Below are 19,146 nucleotides of genomic sequence, written 5' to 3' on the forward strand. Positions count from 1 at the left end.
CTCGTCTAGGTATAATAATTATGGTGAAAGCTTATGATGAATTTGTTGCTCAAAGAAAAACGTTATTTTGGCTTTAAATAAATATAATTTTCAATAAATAGCGGTTTATTGTACATTGTGCTTAACCCTAAAGAAGACTTAAATAAAAACTTATTCTAATACTTAATAATATTATCATACAGTGGAATATTCTAATCTATTTAACTAATAAATTCGGCAGACTAGCTTAACGCGTATTTTATCTGTTGTCTATAAGATTAATGCGCCTGAGTTGACACTGTTATCTGATGTTTTAAGCTGATTTATGATACCCTTCGAAGTAGTTTTTTCTTCAGAGCGGAAGATCGATAAAGTGCAAATCGTTTAGTTGCTAAAACCTAGGACTTCACAATAATTTTCGTCTATTTAATAAATACTTGAGCACTTATGTATATGACCTAAATGGATTAATTAGTGTCTCGCAATGAATCTTGTGATCACATTGCATATTCGACTCATCTTAAATGCAACTCCATTACTCTCAATTTCTTAAACTTTCCACACGTCGTAAAAACTCTTACAACCATCATCCTATCTTGTCACATTAAAACCTCTTCCCATGATAATGTATGACAAGCCCCAACACAGCCGACATAGTAGCCACAGTTGTCATATTCTCCGCACTCAACCGACTGCCCCACAGCCACCCAGGAGGTAACCAGCTCACCGCATGTATGGTATCCAGTAGGAACTTGGTGGTGGTGAGAGAAGCTTGTGTGAAGCGTGCTGGAGCACATTTTGTACGCTGCGGGGATTGCAGAGCTTCGGATGTCGCGTTTAGGGCACGGATTGATCTGTTGAGGAAAGATGGTTATGATGATATTTTTGTTAGTGTGTGTAAAGTGTAGCGTGTTTTGGCAAGGGCGACCCGTGTCGTGAGCGAGTTGGGCTCCTGTCTCTATAAATTAGCAAGCACATGGACCAAAAAGTTAAATAAAAGAATAGTATTAAACGTACTTATCATGAAAATTCGATAATATTATGTAAAGCAATATTATTCCTCTTTGTTGTCTGCTCGTTAGTTGGTAGTCAAATACCACCAATATTTTTTTGAGTTGCCTCAAAATTTGCTGATCTGAGGTAAACTAGCATTCACATTTTTTCGAAGAATGCCCATAGTACCTACTGCCTTACATGTGTTAAATGACTATACGAAGAATCAGAAGTATAAAAATACAACAAATACAGGATAGACTCTTTATTCATAACTTTATAAGCTTTACCCCTCATCCCTAAAATCAGACCCGCACCACGCGGCGTAACTGCCAATATTACCCAACCCCGGTTTTGATTCCCTCACGAAACTACGAGTCGATCGCTCACCAATTCTCAAAACTGGCTGAATAAAACAAACGTTCTTTTTTCAAATGCCATTCCATTATTCTATCAGTAAGTTCTCTAACGAACCTGATGAAGCCGACGAAAGCAGACAGCGACCAGAAGAGTTTGTGCGCCGTTCTTATTTTGAATTCTGTGTCTTTGGATACGTGTAGCATGCCAGTGTCGATGAGAAACGACAGCTTCTCAGCTTGAAGGTAGGATAGAGCGAATGCACTGCTTGCCACGCCTAGTGAACCCCAGAATGGACCATCCTGGAAAATTACAATAAATATTTAGGTAAGTCATCCATCATTATGTTTTAGGTACTTGACTGTAGGAAGTACTTCAAGATTCCTAGATGAGATCTATCTCCACCTCCAGGCTGCATGCCGAGTTCTATACATACTGAATGATCGAAATCTATAGGTATTGTAACCCGATCTTTTACTTAAAGATTAGGGTTTCTAAAAACATAGTTCAGTGATACGAGACATGTGTTCACTATCCACAGGCACATAGGTACCTAATATTAGGTATATCTTTGTCTAATATTCCACGGCCTCCCAATGGAATATGCGTTTCGGTTTTAAATTGGAACTTAACAACAACTCAACTTTTAATCAAGACCTTTGTAAATTCTTTCTTTCCTGTCTTCTTTCTTTATTACTTGTTTGTACAAAAAATGTAAATAAATAAATATATACTCAAGTTACCAACCTGCTTCCCCAGCCCGTAGGCAAGTGCAGTCTTCAACGCCAGTGCATCATCGAAGAGTCGCAGGGAGGCTCTGGCGGCCGCCAGGCGAGCGCTCGCTGTCAGCACGTCCTGTCGCTTGGCTGAGAGACCCCATAGCTTGAGAGCGTAGCATGCTAGGTTCACCACCTGGAACGGGTATTAATAGGACAATATGTAAGCATTCATTAACTTTTATTTTATAGTAAAAGATGAAAAAAAAACGTTTTTTTTTATTACAAAGTGAGAGTAGGTACTAAAACCAAGAACAGTTTTTTTATTGACCTGATGTTATGTTAGGTAGGTAGGTACTTAGGTACATAGAAATATAAAACCTCGCTCACCAAATAAATAAATACGTTGTTATAGCATCTGTTTCAAGTGGCTAGATAAGCCACCTACAAGATTAGTACATAGAATCATACTTCGTCTCTTCAAGATAATACCTAAACCAAGTTCTAAATCTCGTAATCATAATAATTGAATAGAAGCATTAGTACCTATAACATTCGCATCTCATCTTCATCATCCACGATCAGTACTTATCTTTTATTTTGACTGTACCTACTGTTACCGTAGCTAAGGCCTTTTCACACTAGACCACTACATTGACGATTACCAAAAATATCCCACAAGGGTAGGTTTCACCATTTATTTATTTATAGTGCACCAACAGCAATGTATAAAAAAAATATTACCAAAACCAGCCGTCAAATCGCCGATTTGACCAACGATCGGCAATTTCATGGCTTTTACGCTTCGGTTATTGTTGTAGCTATAGGTAAGGTACAACTAAGCCTTTTTTTTAGACGCATATATTTTAGTATGGAAATATTACCTAACACTAAATTAAAAACTATTCTAATACAAAACCTAAAACTAAGGAAGAAGCGCCAAAAATTTGTACCCATCGCTGTCGACTGGGAGCGTGCCCAAGAGGCTGGCAGTATTACCTCGTTGGATCGCCATGCTAATCCTTTGTCCAATCCACCACCACCATCACACCACCAGTCTTTTGGTCACGAGAAGCGTCAAGCAGCCGCTGGATAGATCTTTGAATAAGTTGTGGGAATTCGGACCCCACAACCCGGGGGGTTCAAACCCCAAACAGTTCCATAGTATAGTTGCCGACAAAGCTACAATATTTTTATTAAATGAAAGTCCTACCTTATCTCGATTAGCATGTGCCTGGAGCAGATCGCAGAGCTCGTTCACAGCGGCCATGTTCCACCGTGTTTACATCCACAATGGCATTAACTAGCCGTCACACATACCCACTAATCCATGATTAGATACGGCCTACGGACGTAACGCCAATCTTTTTGGCAGCCTTATGTTCTACTGTTATGTAAGCCATCAATGAGATCTTATCGCGGTATCAGAATCGTTGACATCTGTTACCTTTGTCAATTAGATAATATGGAAGTCTTGAACTGTTTGTATTGGATTTAGCAGGTATCTTACAGCTGTGAATTGTATCTTGTATAACTTCTATTTTATACCAGAAAGCAATGCTACCGGAGGTACCTGTAGGAATGTATATTTAGGTACATGTTGTAAATTATGGTATCTAAACTTTATTCTTTACATTTTTTTAAATTTCTTGTTGTAAAGGTTATCACGTCAATTTACTATAAACCGCTGATTAAAAATTCCTTCTAAAATCCAGATCTAATCGAATTGAAATTCACTGTCAAACTGCTTATCATCGGTTAATGTAGATTTGAAAACTACGTAGTCATTTCTTACCTGATTAGAAAACGTAATAAATAGTTATGATTAGATAAATAAAATAACAGATTCCATTTAAATTTTGTATTAACTTTTCATAAAATAAACTAATAATTAAATTGTACAATATATTGTACAATAACTAGTACTTTAAGTTGTGTTTTCTCAACTCAGTGTTATATACGAATACTTAACATAACTAGTCGGTATCAAATAATACAGAAACAGGTACATAGAAAAATAATTCAAATCTAATGACTACTCCTGTGTTGCGCCACATACCCTGTAAAATATTGGAAAAATCATAGACAGTAAATTATGGTCTATTAAAATCCTTCTCCTTGTAGAATGTGCTTGTTACGTTAAGTCATTTACTGCGAATTGCAATTACCATATAGAATGGCTTAATGTAACTAATTTATTGAAGAGATAAAATAATTGTCCTTCAAAAGAATCCGAAACAAATTGATATTTCTTAGTCGTTTTTTAATGCGGCATTTAGACGATAAAAAGGTACATCAATTGAAGTAAATATATATCTACTTATATACAGTTAAACTATGTACATATTTTATTTGTTTCGTAATTATATAACTCAGCATTTTAAAATAATCAATTTTTAGTCAAAAAAATATTTTTATACAACCATGTCACCCCCTATAAAATGCTTCAAATCACAAATAGGTTGAACCTGCCAACCTTAATACAATATAAATCTCCCATTTTATTAAAACCTTGCAAATACTTATAATTCTTCTGATAGAAGTTTGCTCAGGCTCAGCGCTGATACATATCAAAATGTCCGACAAACATCACTGATTTCTACCAAAAACAATTTATTTTAACAGTCGTCTCTTCGCGAAATACATGGCAATACCTATAACTGATGACGTGGTTGCAATAGTGGCTACTTTGGTTGAGCCGATCTTCTCGCCCCACAACCACCCGGCGGGAAGGCAACTGATAGCATGTGTAATGTCTAGACATAGTTTCCCTGCGACTATGGACTCTAGCATCAGTCTGACGTCTAAATGACGTCTGGCGTCAGCTCCGCCGTCTTCTGAAGCCTTTTGTAAGCATTCTCTACTCCACCACAGCTTTCGTATTGAGCTTGAAGTTCTGAAAGGAAGGTTTGTGGTTCTTAATATGGTACAGATGAAGGCTACACCTAGGTGCACCACTTAGGAGTACAGCACAGGGGAGTTTTCAGAGAGAGACTTCTGATTTTTCTGAGGTCGAGAAATTTATCAACATCTTATTATTGACATTCAATTTTTCAATGCGTGTTAAATAGCAGTTAAGTGAGCTTTATAGCTTTATCAATGAGAGAAGGTCTTGTAGATAGGAAGTATATAAACTTGATGACAATGAGATTGTTAGACAAGGAAATACATATATTTATATTCAGAGCATATTCATTAATATTTAAGTTTGCAATTTTATAGGAAAATAAAACTGATATTGCTGAGTTAGGAGAGAAGATGCAGTTATATCAATGGATTCTGTTTGATAAGAATTCTATGGGAAGGAAGAATAAAAAAATGTGATATTATCAAAATAATGGAACCTATAGCTAGCCTTACAGAAGTTGTAAATAAATACTTACTGTATAAGCGATATAATAAGACTAGCCGCCCATAGAGTCGTGCTGACCGTGTCTAATGTAGTGGCATTCTTCTCACTGAGCTTCAGAACTCCAACCTCGTACAACCAGCAGGCTTTTTCTACAGGCAGGAATGCTTGGTCCACCATGTTGGCTATCACGCCTAGTGCTGCTGCTGATGTGGTTGCTTCCTGGGTTACAAAGAAAATGATATTAAATAAAGTTTATTAGGTAGGTGTGTGTATCAGAATGGGCTGTCACTCCCCTTTATTTGCTATTGGATAATGTAACAGGCATTCTGATATCAGAAGTGCTCTCCATGTATATGTATTAACAACTGTCTATGTATTTTGAAGGATAATAGGGGACAGCCATGCTGATGCCTATGTATTGGAGTTGCTGACATTGCACTACTTCTAGGTGAAGTTTGATTTGTATAGGCAAAACTATGTTGAAGTTTAGAAAGTGAAATAAAAGTATAGTCTTATTTACTTTTTTGGGTACACAATAATCATTAAATTAATTCAGAACTTCATGGAATCACTAATGAACATTATAAGTACATAATTATAATTAAATGAGAGATTATCACTAAAAATATTTTTCATTTACATTAATTAACCTATTTACCTATTACCGAGGCTACATTAATTTAATGTCTCTTTAAAATATAGTGTGTCTTTTTAGCAATATTTACCACAATGCTATTGTAATAGGCACAGATTAAAGTTAATTCAGGCTTAGACAGTCCAAGGATTTGTTAATCCTTGGACTAACCATGCATTTCAAGTTTGGACTGTTTTTATTGATAAGAGTGTTATAGTATAGGTTTATTTACTTACATGTCTTCCCAATCCATAGTTGTAAGTGTGTCTAATCATAGGAATGTCATCGAACAGCCGCAGCATCATCCGAGCGCTGGAGAGGCGAGAGCCGGCCGCCTGCCACGGCTTCTCGTCTTGTACACATCCGTACAGTTTGCATGCATAACAAGCTAGACGGACCACCTGCGCCAATATCATAGACAATGTTAAATAAATTGTAGAAAGTTTTGTGTTGTTTTTTTTTTTTTCAAGTTGCGTACCTACTTAAAACTGAATTATATTATTGTATCATGGCAAATGAATGAATGAAAATACCATGTAAATTTGTTCTTTTGAAAATCTAGTTTGTACGATTTGGTGAAAGCACCTAAAATTATTATGATTAAGTTCACTAATTAAAGGTCCAGATAATAAGTATGAAATAATTAGTATTACAAGAAAATAATTAAAAAGTTTAATGGCATTTTAAACAACTAATTAAACTGATAATAAGTGTAAAAGGTTAAAACATTCATCATAATTAGTTCTCTATAACAAAGTTATACGCGACACGATCAGGCAGGTTATTGACTGGTATGACCGGTGTGAATGCTAAATACCAAGGCCGCCGTGCTTCCGCATATCGTACCTTGTCTCTCCCATTGTAGCTGTCCAAGAGTTCACAAATATCGTCTACTATCGAAGACATTTTCACTGAAACAACGCTGTTTTCACTATTCACGGAATATTTTCGATTGTTATCTTATCTAGACAGACTGACAAGACTGCGGCCGTGGCGAACGCGTGCGGGTCTGCAGATTTACGCTTGATAACTATTACATTTCTCCAAAGTCCATTCTATTAGATTATTATAATGTTTCGCAACCTTGAGTTCGTTTTCGAAAGCTGCTGTCAATTACAGCTGTGATGACGGCGGTGACAAAACCACGCGACTGTGACAGATGGCATTTTCTTTTTAGTGTTGTACTTACTTGGAGTGGAAACAGATATCGATGAACAATCTTAGGCTTCTAAATAACGGTCACTTTCAATAAACACACGAGCATTACTTGAATAAAACGAAGAAACAATGTATACAACTGCAGAAAATCTTGTCAATACTTAAAACTAGCCCATATTTATCAGAGAAAACATGCAATCCATAATAACCGATAACCGAATTTATGAAAGTACTTCACTATTTTATATGTTTACAAAGCTAGTTAAAGTTTGTAATAAAACAAACCAATCTGAACACCCGAATTCGAAACAGAATAAAATTTATGTGCTATTTAATTTATGATTTTATCATAGCGGAGAGTAATGTGATGAATTTTATGTGCCTGTTTGGAGAACTCAGTTTTAAAGAAATTACTCTGTACGAAAAGTTAAACGTAAACTGGTAAACACAATAATAATGTCAAAAAGAAAAACAAACGTCAATCAAAATTCGTGTTGATTCGTGAAAACATTGTTAAAAAACAATTGTTGTGACTCTATTTCGCGATTGTTAAGCAAATGAGACTACCACAATGAAGGTATTTTCCATAACGGACATACCTGAGTTCTCGAAGAAGGAACGTATAGTTGTAGTGGGTGTTATAGGGAAATCGCCGTATCGGTACCCTAACAAAACAACCCGACTTTTGCCTTCTGTCCAGTCCAAAGAGGTAAGTTTCATATCGTAGAATACATCAAACAAAAATATTCTTAACTGTAACAGATCCTCTTAAAGTTATCTTTACGAAGACTAGTAAAATAAACCATTAGATTTTGCAAAGAGTAACTTTCAAGTTTTTTCTTAATAACTCTATCCACTGCTTACAGAATTTGATAGAATGCCACTGGGACGAGCGTCGCGCCATCCTCTACCTCCATGCTATCACATACCTCGACACAAAACGGCTAACAGCCCTAGCCGCGACTCTTGATGAAGACTCCAAGAGTGCTGACACTGATGCTGACGCTGCCAACTGGCTAGTGGCGTCAGGGGACCTGGCAGCCGAGTCCTGCAAGGCTATAGCGCTGATATTCCACCTGTGTCATATTGTGGTGCTGTCTTCTCCTACTTCCGTGTTTGATCTGGGCTATCTCCAGCTATTTAAGGCCATGGATGCTTACAGGTAATATTTTATGTATATGGGGATTTATAAAAACATTTTATTTATTTCGATATTTCTATTAGACTATAGTAATTTTACATTTAAAGATATACATCTTTATATACACAATAATAAATTAAATGAATGATTATAGTTTTTTCTATAACATTGCAAAGAATACAGACAAAAAGTATTGAATGGGAGAGATTTGTCCTACCCTAATATACAAGAAAACCTTTCTAGTATGTACTGAAAACTCCCTTATTTACTTATGCGCTCATATTTATATTCTTTATATCTTATTTATATCCCTATTATATACTCCCTTTATTACCTTATAATGTACTCCCCTTATATACTCCCTAATGTACTCCTTAACCCTATGACTATGTACATCGGATTGTATGCTATTTTTATTTACTCTATGAACTCCCCATGTGTACTCCTCTATGTGATCGCTCTGTGCTCGTATACTTACTTATGTACTTCCATATGTAATCTCTAGTTCAAATCTTATACTAGCTTCAATTTGATGCAGCTGTGTTGCAGACACCTTATTCATGATGTGTAAAACCATCAACATATGCAGTATGCGTAAAATCTACAGTAATTTATGTGGTTTGAAAAGAGTGAGACAGATGGCATATGCTTTCGGTCTAGCGCTATCTCTTTCCTCATAGAAGATTTACGCCATGGACATATAGTCTTGACTATGGTACTATTTTGAGAGAGAAAGATAGACTGAAACTTCGTTTCCGCTCTTTCTTTCGGAGTGCCACAATTCTCATCTCTAAAGCATGTCCATTAGTATATGTCTATGTTGTGGTTTTACCAACAGAAACGAGCAACTAGCGCGCAGCACCGCAGCCCTAGTTACAGCAAAGACGACAGGAAACTGGGAGTCTCACGGACGTAGTTGCTGCCCCCGCTTATTGTTTCACTTCCGCCGCGCCCCCAACCCTGTGCGGAAGGTACCTGCGGCGCTGAAGAGGTTGGAGCACGCGGTGGAAGATCAGCTGTACTTTATACTGAGGAAGGCTAGGATTATTACTAATGTTTGGTGAGTTCTACTGTCTATACTTATGAGTAAATTGGTATTACAACTTGATTTAAAATAAATATTTGATTTTTGGATACCTTTAAGTATGTGTCATAGAAAGCTTATTACCGTTCGAAAGTTACAAATTGAAATTTGAAAAATCGTTTATCCTCCTCCCTATAAGTACGCTTACCTTTTAGATTTTTTTTACGATAGTAAACTTCCCCATTAAATAACGGATATTATGCTCAAATATTGGTAACGTAATTATACCCACAGCAAAATTTCAAAGAATCTGCAACCCAGTTTGACAGATAGGCTTTGAGTAGGCTCACAAAACTGAATTAAATAATCTAAATAACCAACTCCAACTCTCATCCCCAGCGCAAAGTCCCTATTCGCGATCCCAAAGAACGAAGAATTCGTATACATAAGCGGCGAGGAGGAGAGCTCAGGGGCCCGCGAACTAAGTTCCCTAGTCCGAGGCCTCGCAGCCCGGTGTAACGCGGCCTCCGACCCGGGGGCCCAGCGGCCCAGCTTCCGACAGTTCTTACAGACTCATATAGACATGGCGTTTGGAGAAGGCTTTGATGATAATGTCGGGAAGTATGCTATGAGTACGTCGTTCTTCGAGGTGAGTGCAATCGCTAAAGGTAAGTTTTGAGTGCCAACTGCCGCGGTTGCAGGACGTCGCCTTAAGACATCAGTCGGTAGCTAGCATTCAAAACGTACCTTAATTGGCCTTTTGGTAACATGGTAACCAGTATTCCTGCCTCTCCAAGTAATGAAGGCTGTTTGACAGCAAAAAGATCGGTTATTAAATTAACCATGATGCGCGTAACATTTGAAATGAAAACATTTGTATAAGCAGCTTAGTAACTGTGAGTTTTCGATGGTCGAAATCTCCTCTCCCTCACGATGTAAAATCCATTAACAAATGACTGAGAAGTCAGTGAATAAAAAAAAATAAACTTAGTACTCAGTTATATTTTTTTTACCTTTCCTCCCTCAGCTACCAAGCGCTCAGTCCTGGCGTTCAGCCGCCCAAGCTCTGACCCCGGTATACTTATCAAGCAAGGAGGAGGATCAGACGTCCGGCGCCCTCTACGACGCGCTCGCTACTGACGTGCGATTCTCACAAGCGAGGTGTGCTAAGGTAAGCCTACTTACCATTTATGAGTGCCTGGTATCATGACAATGAATTAGCAGTGTTTCTGAGGATTGAAAATAAATGAGGTTTTTACAGCAGTAGTTACTGGTCAAAAGTAGTCTATGAACAATTAATCACTGTGTCTATTAAGTAATACAAATTACTTGCAAATGTAAAACTTTCTTACAGGTACGAGATAGTATTTTTAATGATGGTGAATTTACTGTTTTTCCAGGTTTTGCCAATAGCGCAAGCATCGTACGCGGAGGGTCTGCCTGCGCATTATTCCAGTCAACATCACGCACATAAAGTGAGTTATAACTATCCTAATATTTATGGTGCTGTTATGTATGTAGCGGTTATCATATCGAGACTTTGTATCGAAATTTGTGCTTTCTTGGTACCGGTAATGCTTTTATTAATTTAAATATCTATTCTATTTTTTATACCTCAATAAACAACATTATGGCTAGCCGCACACACTCAATAATATTGTCAATGCAAGATTGTCAAAATCTTCATCAATAAAATGATCCCCGCACACTACACAATATTATTGTCAATTTTTCATGGTACAATCTGACTCAGTCGCTCCGCAGCTAGATTCATGTGCGCACGTTGAACATAATGGAAAGAAAGAAAAAAGTCGTTGCATTGAGTATTTATTAATTTTACTAACTAAAAAAGGCAATCAAGAAAGAAACGATGGATTAAGGACTGGATGAGAAAAAAAGCTGAGTTAAATCACTTTAATCTAATAAATGAACTACAATTATTGAGTTTCCTATGTTTTAATAAACACTGACAAATACCTAGTGTTTTTCCGTAAGGGTACTATCATCAACAGTATCAATTAGGGAATGCAATCCCGATCCCGCGGGATCCCTATCTCGCGAGATCTCGTGTAATTTTTCGGGATCAATCCCGACGCATCATATGACGAGATACCGTTCGAGATCCCGATCGAGATAGTTCGAGTCAGCGAGTCGCTGACCACTGCTGATTTGTTCGAGTGTGGAGGAACAAGGGGGCGATTTTATATATTTTCGCTTTGGATACTGTTTTCGTCTTTCATTTTGAACAAATAACACGTCCGCCTGCCTTGAAATCTTTTCCTCAATTAAAATATTGCCGTGCGCCCGCACACGTCAATATGATCGTCAATAACCCTGCCTCCCCCCGATATTGACGTGAAAATATCTGAATTTCTGGATAATCTACAATATTATTGAACAATACCGCAATACAGGCCGCACACACACAATATTATTGACAATACGTACTTTATTGACAATATTATTGAGTGTGTGCGGCTAGCCTATGTGTACTTCATTTAATGCATAAAATTCCCGATTTTATTTAGATTTTTTTATCGATACCAGTCATCATTTACAAGTATCCTTCACTTCTTTCTTATGAAGTTCCTATACAATTTGGCACGTATATCCCAGGTGAGCGTGGCGCTGGGCGTGCTGAGCAGCATGGCGCGCGGGCCGCTGGCGCGCTCGGCGGGCGCGCGCCTGCGCGCCGCGTGCGCCGCCACGTGGCGCGCGCGCAGTCTGTGCGAGGCGCTGTCGCTCACTGGGCACGTCTGCATCGAGCCCGACCAGTCAGTACCAACACATTTTATTTATTTATTCCACTTACACAAGTTTAAAAACCAAATACATAAATCGTAGACACATATTTACGTATACGTAAATAAAAAGTATTTTTTACTGTAGGATATAACGTGGCTAAAACTTATCTCTCTAAGAGCTTGGACATACGGTGCGATGCGGTACTGCACCGCAAAGATTACTTAGATTACCTACACAGTATTAACGGGCGTATGAACGGTACGGCAACGCAAAGATTTCACTGTATTGGCGGGCACATGAGCAGAGCCGCAACATTGTTATGTTGCAATGCCGAGCAAGCGTGTACTCTTCTTTGAAGTTCCTTGTTACACAAAACAAGTGAGCGGTGTCACTACAATGTCGCAATGCATTCAGCCCTCCGCGCGTCGTATCTTATCGATTGTTGCAAATCCGATGCCAAAATTTTATACTATTCAGTACTTTTTTAATTCCATATATATCCTTCAAAGTCCATACTCAAATGTCTTATATCCTTTTCAGTGACAGCAGCAAGGAACACTCGTCAGGAGTCCGCTACGTATCAGCCTGCAACTGCGGGCGCTGCAAGTGTTCGCGCGAGGACCCGTACACGCTGCGCCGCGCTAACCTCACGTTCTACGCGCAGGCGGCCGACGAGTGCGGCGTCTGTGTCACGCTGCAGGCCATCGACTTCCCTGTCTTCCAGCCCTCCACGCCTAGTTACAAGTGAGTCTTCTGTAGAGCAGTCAGCAGGTGTCAGCTGCAACTGCGGGCGCTGCAAGTGTTCGCGCGAGGACCCGTACACGCTGCGCCGCGCTAACCTCACGTTCTACGCGCAGGCGGCCGACGAGTGCGGCGTCTGTGTCACGCTGCAGGCCATCGACTTCCCTGTCTTCCAGCCCTCCACGCCTAGTTACAAGTGAGTCTTCTGTAGAGCAGTCAGCAGGTGTCAGCTGCAACTGCGGGCGCTGCAAGTGTTCGCGCGAGGACCCGGAGAAAAAAAAAGATTCGACAATTACAACGACGAATACGAATTATCACTTTGCTAGAGCTATCACAAAACTCAACGGTGGGTTATAACTAAATGCCAAGAAAAAGTACGCGCATGTGGTACATACCCTTTCGCCCCTATCATACCTAAAAATTGTGTTCTGCGTAACGACTCTCGCAAGTTTCCCTTGACGACAAAAAGTTTGGCGAGAACTACACATATCTGCCTTCACTTCCAGAGCGGCAGCCTTAAAAGGCGAAGTGGAAGAGCCATCAGAGAGCGCCGTGGTCCGCGCGTCGCCGGCCGGCTCGGGCGCTTCGCCCTCCGATGCGAACTGGTCGGCGCCTGACGCGCTGTCCCCGGGCTCCGCGAGAGACGACGACGATGATGATGATAAATCACATGCTTCTGATACCAGATATGTGGTGCCGCTCACTAGGGATGCTGCTGGTAAGTTCCTCCTTATGTACTACCCCTGTGTTCCCCTTATATACTGTGTTCCCCCTTAGTATGTTATGTACTACCCCTTATGTACTACCGGCAGACCGGTACTCGTACATTGCCGCACTCGCACGTGTCGCGCGGCGATCACTGCGGAGCCGCGTGGCAGACATGCATGTCGGCATGACTCGTCTCTGTGTTCTGTTTACACTGGATTGCTTACCACGCGTGGCAGCCGCGTACTTACTCCATCTTACAAAACAAATAACATATCGTATCTTTCGTAACGTATATCTTTTTTTATACTTTTCCAGAAAAAGTAATGAGCCGCCAACCGTCAACTACCGAGTACCTGCCAGGCATGTTACACACGGCCAGCCCAGCAGGCCTCCTGCCGGCGTTCTCGAGCTGGTCAGTGGTGTGCTTGGGCGCGTCATCGCTGTACTCGCACTCGCTGGGCCTGCCCGAGCACCTGCAGCCGGGCTTCCTGCCGCACACTAACTATCTGCTGCCGTGGGACTGTGCCGTCCGGTGAGTGACTACCAGCCTCTCCAGCTGGTCAGTGCTGTGCTGTACTCGCACTCGCTGGGCCTGCCCGAGCACCTGCAGCCGGGCTTCCTGCCGCACACTAACTATCTGCTGCCGTGGGACTGTGCCGTCCGGTGAGTGACTACCAGCCTCTCCAGCTGGTCAGTGCTGTGCTGTACTCGCACTCGCTGGGCCTGCCCGAGCACCTGCAGCCGGGCTTCCTGCCGCACACTAACTATCTGCTGCCGTGGGACTGTGCCGTCCGGTGAGTGACTACCAGCCTCTCCAGCTGGTCAGTGCTGTGCTGTACTCGCACTCGCTGGGCCTGCCCGAGCACCTGCAGCCGGGCTTCCTGCCGCACACTAACTATCTGCTGCCGTGGGACTGTGCCGTCCGGTGAGTGACTACCAGCCTCTCCAGCTGGTCAGTGCTGTGCTGTACTCGCACTCGCTGGGCCTGCCCGAGCACCTGCAGCCGGGCTTCCTGCCGCACACTAACTATCTGCTGCCGTGGGACTGTGCCGTCCGGTGAGTGACTACCAGCCTCTCCAGCTGGTCAGTGCTGTGCTGTACTCGCACTCGCTGGGCCTGCCCGAGCACCTGCAGCCGGGCTTCCTGCCGCACACTAACTATCTGCTGCCGTGGGACTGTGCCGTCCGGTGAGTGACTACCAGCCTCTCCAGCTGGTCAGTGCTGTGCTGTACTCGCACTCGCTGGGCCTGCCCGAGCACCTGCAGCCGGGCTTCCTGCCGCACACTAACTATCTGCTGCCGTGGGACTGTGCCGTCCGGTGAGTGACTACCAGCCTCTCCAGCTGGTCAGTGCTGTGCTGTACTCGCACTCGCTGGGCCTGCCCGAGCACCTGCAGCCGGGCTTCCTGCCGCACACTAACTATCTGCTGCCGTGGGACTGTGCCGTCCGGTGAGTGACTACCAGCCTCTCCAGCTGGTCAGTGCTGTGCTGTACTCGCACTCGCTGGGCCTGCCCGAGCACCTGCAGCCGGGCTTCCTGCCGCACACTAACTATCTGCTGCCGTGGGACTGTGCCGTCCGGTGAGTGACTACCAGCCTCTCCAGCTGGTCAGTGCTGTGCCGCATGAACCAAAACTCTAACATATTCAGCACTTTTCTTAAGTTAAAATTAAGAAAAGACTGCCTCAAAAGTCGTTTCCACATCGTAAATATATTTCCTGGGAAGAAATAGCAGTACAACTCTTCAGCAATATGACGAAACATAACGTCATCCATCTAGAAATCAAATACTAAACTTATACTAAACTTTTTAAACAAATATTCACTTTATTTTTACTCGACTGTGCCAGGAGAAGAGTCTCTAATATCTTTACTTGCAGTCTTGTCTCCATTATTGTGTTGCGACAATATTTTATTTGCATCGCTGTCCCCAGCCTGGAGTCGATGAGCGCATGGCGCGTGTCGGGCCCGATGCGCGGGCGCGGCAAGATCGCGCCGCACCACCACCTCACCGTCAAGATATTCATCGGCTTCGAGTACGAGTGCCCGCGGGGACACAGGTCAGTGGAACTATAGCGATTTTAGTCACGTGATCGAATCGATTGTAATTACCTACCTATAATTTATTGTAATCGATTAAAATTATTTTGTGATCGGGTACCTATGTTGTTTGCTTTTACTAAATTAAAAAGTTCGAGTATATAGAACCGTACTTTTTCGAGTAAGGCTGCAATTTTATGGAAAGAAATTTTGACGTTTTCACATTGTGTGTGTTGTAGTGTTGGTTTTTTGTCGATAAAGTATTTATTAATAATAATACTTTTTGAACTGATTGCGAAATGATGAAAATCAATGCAATAAGTTCTCATCACTTTATTACTTTCAGTATACGACAAAAAAGTTATTTGTTGTGACTTGGATCAGTTCATGGATCGTAATACTGCGTCTGTACTTAAGCAACGTTTCATAACATTTTGCAAAGACCTATAAGAAATAAAACCATGTACATGTGTGTGGGTCCGTCTACATCTGGCCAATGTACCGCGAATGCTACGTTTGCGAGCCGTTTGCTCACTACGTGCGCGCAGTCTCGACAATGGTTTGGTGCACCTCTTTAGCGCAAACGCATGCAAGGCGAGCTCGCGCGCACCTCGCGGACAGCTCGCGAAGGGCTCGCAAGCTGCACATTCATCAGATGTGGACGCACCTTAATCTTTTCTTTTGAGCAGCTTATAAAATAGCAACTTTATTTACTTTTGCCTGCACTACACCTAGCCCGCGGATCGCGCACGATGACCGCGAAAGGGTGCATGGCCAAGTGTGGAGCCGTTTCGCATATTCTTCGAAACGCATTTTGCAGCTATCGCGCGCGGTCCGCGGGCTCTACACTTAGCTCCCTGGCTTTAGATGAGAGATATATCTTTACACGTATTGCAGGTTCATGATGTCAGGTCCGGACACGGTGGTGTCGGGCGGCGGCGGCGGCTGCTCGCGCGAGGCGGGCGCGGCGGGCGGGCGGCTGGCGGCGGCCGACATGCCGCTGTACGCCGCCTGCCTGTGCCGCGCCGCGCCCGCGCCGCCGCTGGCGCAGCTCATGCGCGTGCACGTCGTCACGCCCAAGGCGCCCGTGCATGTCACGCTGGACCCTAAGGTATGTCCGACATGCCGCTGTACGCCGCCTGCCTGTGCCGCGCCGCGCCCGCGCCGCCGCTGGCGCAGCTCATGCGCGCATCGTCGTCACGCCCAAGGCGCCCGTGCATGTCACGCTGGACCCTAAGGTATGTCTGACATGCCGCTGTACGCCGCCTGCCTGTGCCGCGCCGCGCCCGCGCCGCCGCTGGCGCAGCTCATGCGCGTGCACGTCGTCACGCCCAAGGCGCCCGTGCATGTCACGCTGGACCCTAAGGTCAGATGTCACTAGTATCAAAGATAATGTAGTCTTCGGAGCCATGGCTGACCGCTGCAATGACGAGTAACTCGATGTGTTCTAGGTGTCCTGCATACTAATTTGTACACCATGAACCATCTAATGAAGAGGACTGAGAGAGCTATTTACCTTGAACAGGAACATACAGTACACGATTTGTCACACTTAATTTGTCGTCATTTCAAACCCCATATTTGAACACAAATACATCCAAACTAATATTATAAATGCGAAAGTAACTCTGTCTGTCTGTCTGTCTTTCTGTCTGTCTGTCTGTCTTTTCTTCACGCCTAAACTACTGAACCGATTTGTGTGAAATTTGGTACAGACATAGTTTGAAATTTGAGAAAGGACATAGGATAGTTTTTATTACAAAAGAAAAATAAAAATAAAATTATTCCGGACATATAGCGCCATCTATTGGTCAAATCAAAAATCTGCTGGTAGTCACTATTCCACGCGAACGAAGTTGCGGGCAAAAGCTAGTATTCTATATTTTATAACTTTAACCCACTCCCATTCCAGGTACAACCAATACCCGGCGGTCCAATCTTCATCCCCCAACCAGTGGGTTCGCCGCCCATCAAACTCTCAGCCTCAGCATACTGGGTGCTCCGACTCCCATACATGTACAGCGACGAGCGCGGCTGCCTGCCTCGACCCAGGGCCGGAGCCCTACAGCACCCTGGCATGCTCATAGCACCTCTGTTCGGCCTGCAGGACTAGCACAACTTCAAGCCTAGAAAACTATGGGTACAACGATGGATGGCGAATTAAGAATGGACTTTATGTCGACGAGTTAGAGTTGAAATTCGCTTGTATGGCAATGTTTGCAGACACTACGGACTTGTTGTACTGTATAAGACGTTTGTTTTTCAGCACGTGTTATCTTACGTACAACCTGACTTGAGAAGACCTGTAAATGATGAAGGTTGGCAATATCGTAGCTTTATACATCAAATATAACATATAGGCTACTTTTTTCACTGACCTGACAGAGGCCCGGAGCCCTACAGCACCCCGGCATGCTCATAGCACCTCTGTTTGGCCTGCAAGACTAGCATAACTTCACACCTAGAAAACTGTGGGTACAACGATGGATGGCGAATTAGAATTGAACTTTATGTCGACGAGTTAGAGATGAAATTCGATTGTATCGCAAAGTTTGCAAACTTCGGGCTTGTTGCATTGTGTAAGACATTTGTTGTTTGGCTTTAGCAGATCGGTAAATGATGAAATTTGATGAAAGTTGGCAGTATCGGAGCATATAGGCTACTTTCTTCATCGGTATTAATTGCCTGCCCAGACCCAGGGCCGGAGCCCTACAGCACCCTGGCATGCTCATAGCAACACTATTGGGCCTCCAAGACTAGCACAATTACAAACCTAGAAAACGATGGGTGCAACGATGGAAGGGAAAAAATAGACTTTATGTCGACGAGTTAGAGATGAAATTCCGTTGTATCCCAAAGCCGTAGGGACTACGGACTTGTATTATATAAGACGTATGGACGTTCCAAACAATGGCATTTATTTTGAAAGAATGTTAGAAAGTTATGTCGTTCAATGTTGACGTGTTGACTGAATCTTTTGCGAAATAAAACTATTGTCTAAACTATTCCTAGAAGTCAATCTGAATAAAATATAGGCTTTTTATCCAGGTTTAGGGAAGTAGTTCCCTCAGGAAGTGGGTGAAACCGCTGGCGGAAGCTTTGCTATAAAATGAACTGAGTTTTCTACTTCCGATTGTAAGCAGGACCTCCTTGACGGTTGTATACCGTTCTATGTCTTGGTCACAAGAGAATCCTACATAACCTTAAAATTTATGTAAGTTATTGTAATAAATTAAGTCTTATATATCGTCATCTTGCTCTTTTCTGTGGATGATAAGCAGCATATGGATTTATGTTAACAATCATTTCGATTGTTTTGTGTTACTGGGGTACATACATTACTGGGGTATCGAAATTTAGTTATTATGTAAATGCAGGAATTGTTTATTTTACATTGAATTAAAAAAAAAAAAAACGTAAAAAAGCTGTTTCATTCTTGTTACTATTTTTTGTTTATCTAAAAAGCCTAAGTATATATTTTTTAACTTTTCATTTAACCATTTTTTTATTCCCGTACTTCTTTTACGTCACTTCCTGTTCCGGGATTGCAAATTCGATT

At 42.1% G+C, this 19,146-nt stretch overlaps 3 protein-coding genes across 3 annotated transcripts; 1 reads left to right on the top strand and 2 right to left on the bottom strand.

Annotated features, from left to right (window-relative positions):
* Positions 1–62: 62 nt before the first annotated feature.
* On the bottom strand, positions 63–3,474 carry LOC110380050 (peroxisomal membrane protein 11C). The gene is made up of 4 exons (XM_049836910.2): positions 3,259–3,474; positions 2,077–2,241; positions 1,447–1,631; positions 63–833 (listed from the first exon to the last, which is right to left on the bottom strand). Exons 1-4 carry the CDS (start codon positions 3,313–3,315, stop codon positions 584–586), a joined length of 657 nt encoding a protein of 218 aa, XP_049692867.2. The 5' UTR covers positions 3,316–3,474; the 3' UTR covers positions 63–583.
* A 417-nt stretch (positions 3,475–3,891) lies between these two features.
* LOC110380042 (peroxisomal membrane protein 11C) lies at positions 3,892–7,187 on the bottom strand. Its single transcript, XM_021339898.3, has 4 exons — positions 6,878–7,187; positions 6,268–6,432; positions 5,429–5,616; positions 3,892–4,941 (listed from the first exon to the last, which is right to left on the bottom strand). Exons 1-4 carry the CDS (start codon positions 6,935–6,937, stop codon positions 4,659–4,661), a joined length of 696 nt encoding a protein of 231 aa, XP_021195573.3. The 5' UTR covers positions 6,938–7,187; the 3' UTR covers positions 3,892–4,658.
* Positions 7,188–7,637: 450 nt separating this feature from the next.
* On the top strand, positions 7,638–18,971 carry LOC110380038 (nonsense-mediated mRNA decay factor SMG8). Its single transcript, XM_064037815.1, has 13 exons — positions 7,638–7,898; positions 8,056–8,351; positions 9,169–9,390; positions 9,754–10,003; positions 10,382–10,525; positions 10,755–10,829; positions 11,971–12,128; positions 12,640–12,843; positions 13,347–13,558; positions 13,864–14,080; positions 15,482–15,607; positions 16,485–16,698; positions 17,500–18,971. Exons 1-13 carry the CDS (start codon positions 7,761–7,763, stop codon positions 17,698–17,700), a joined length of 2,457 nt encoding a protein of 818 aa, XP_063893885.1. The 5' UTR covers positions 7,638–7,760; the 3' UTR covers positions 17,701–18,971.
* Positions 18,972–19,146: the final 175 nt, after the last annotated feature.

This window comes from Helicoverpa armigera, chromosome 14 (genome assembly GCF_030705265.1).
Source record: "Helicoverpa armigera isolate CAAS_96S chromosome 14, ASM3070526v1, whole genome shotgun sequence".
In the NCBI taxonomy this organism is placed as follows: Eukaryota; Metazoa; Arthropoda; class Insecta; order Lepidoptera; family Noctuidae; genus Helicoverpa; species Helicoverpa armigera.

Excerpts from the sequence above, each read along its gene's own strand:
- LOC110380050 (XM_049836910.2), bottom strand. The coding sequence starts at position 3,315 with ATGGCCGCTGTGAACGAGCTCTGCGATCTGCTCCAGGCACATGCTAAT. Across the intron at positions 2,242-3,258 it reads CACATGCTAATCGAGATAAG|GTGGTGAACCTAGCATGCTA; the intron begins GTAGGACTTTCA and ends TACCCGTTCCAG. Across the intron at positions 834-1,446 it reads GCTTTCGTCGGCTTCATCAG|ATCAATCCGTGCCCTAAACG; the intron begins GTTCGTTAGAGA and ends TTTCCTCAACAG.
- LOC110380042 (XM_021339898.3), bottom strand. The coding sequence starts at position 6,937 with ATGTCTTCGATAGTAGACGATATTTGTGAACTCTTGGACAGCTACAAT. Across the intron at positions 6,433-6,877 it reads GCTACAATGGGAGAGACAAG|GTGGTCCGTCTAGCTTGTTA; the intron begins GTACGATATGCG and ends ATATTGGCGCAG. Across the intron at positions 5,617-6,267 it reads ACTATGGATTGGGAAGACAT|GAAGCAACCACATCAGCAGC; the intron begins GTAAGTAAATAA and ends TTTGTAACCCAG.
- LOC110380038 (XM_064037815.1), top strand. The coding sequence starts at position 7,761 with ATGAAGGTATTTTCCATAACGGACATACCTGAGTTCTCGAAGAAGGAA. Across the intron at positions 14,081-15,481 it reads CCGTGGGACTGTGCCGTCCG|CCTGGAGTCGATGAGCGCAT; the intron begins GTGAGTGACTAC and ends CGCTGTCCCCAG. Across the intron at positions 16,699-17,499 it reads ATGTCACGCTGGACCCTAAG|GTACAACCAATACCCGGCGG; the intron begins GTATGTCCGACA and ends CTCCCATTCCAG.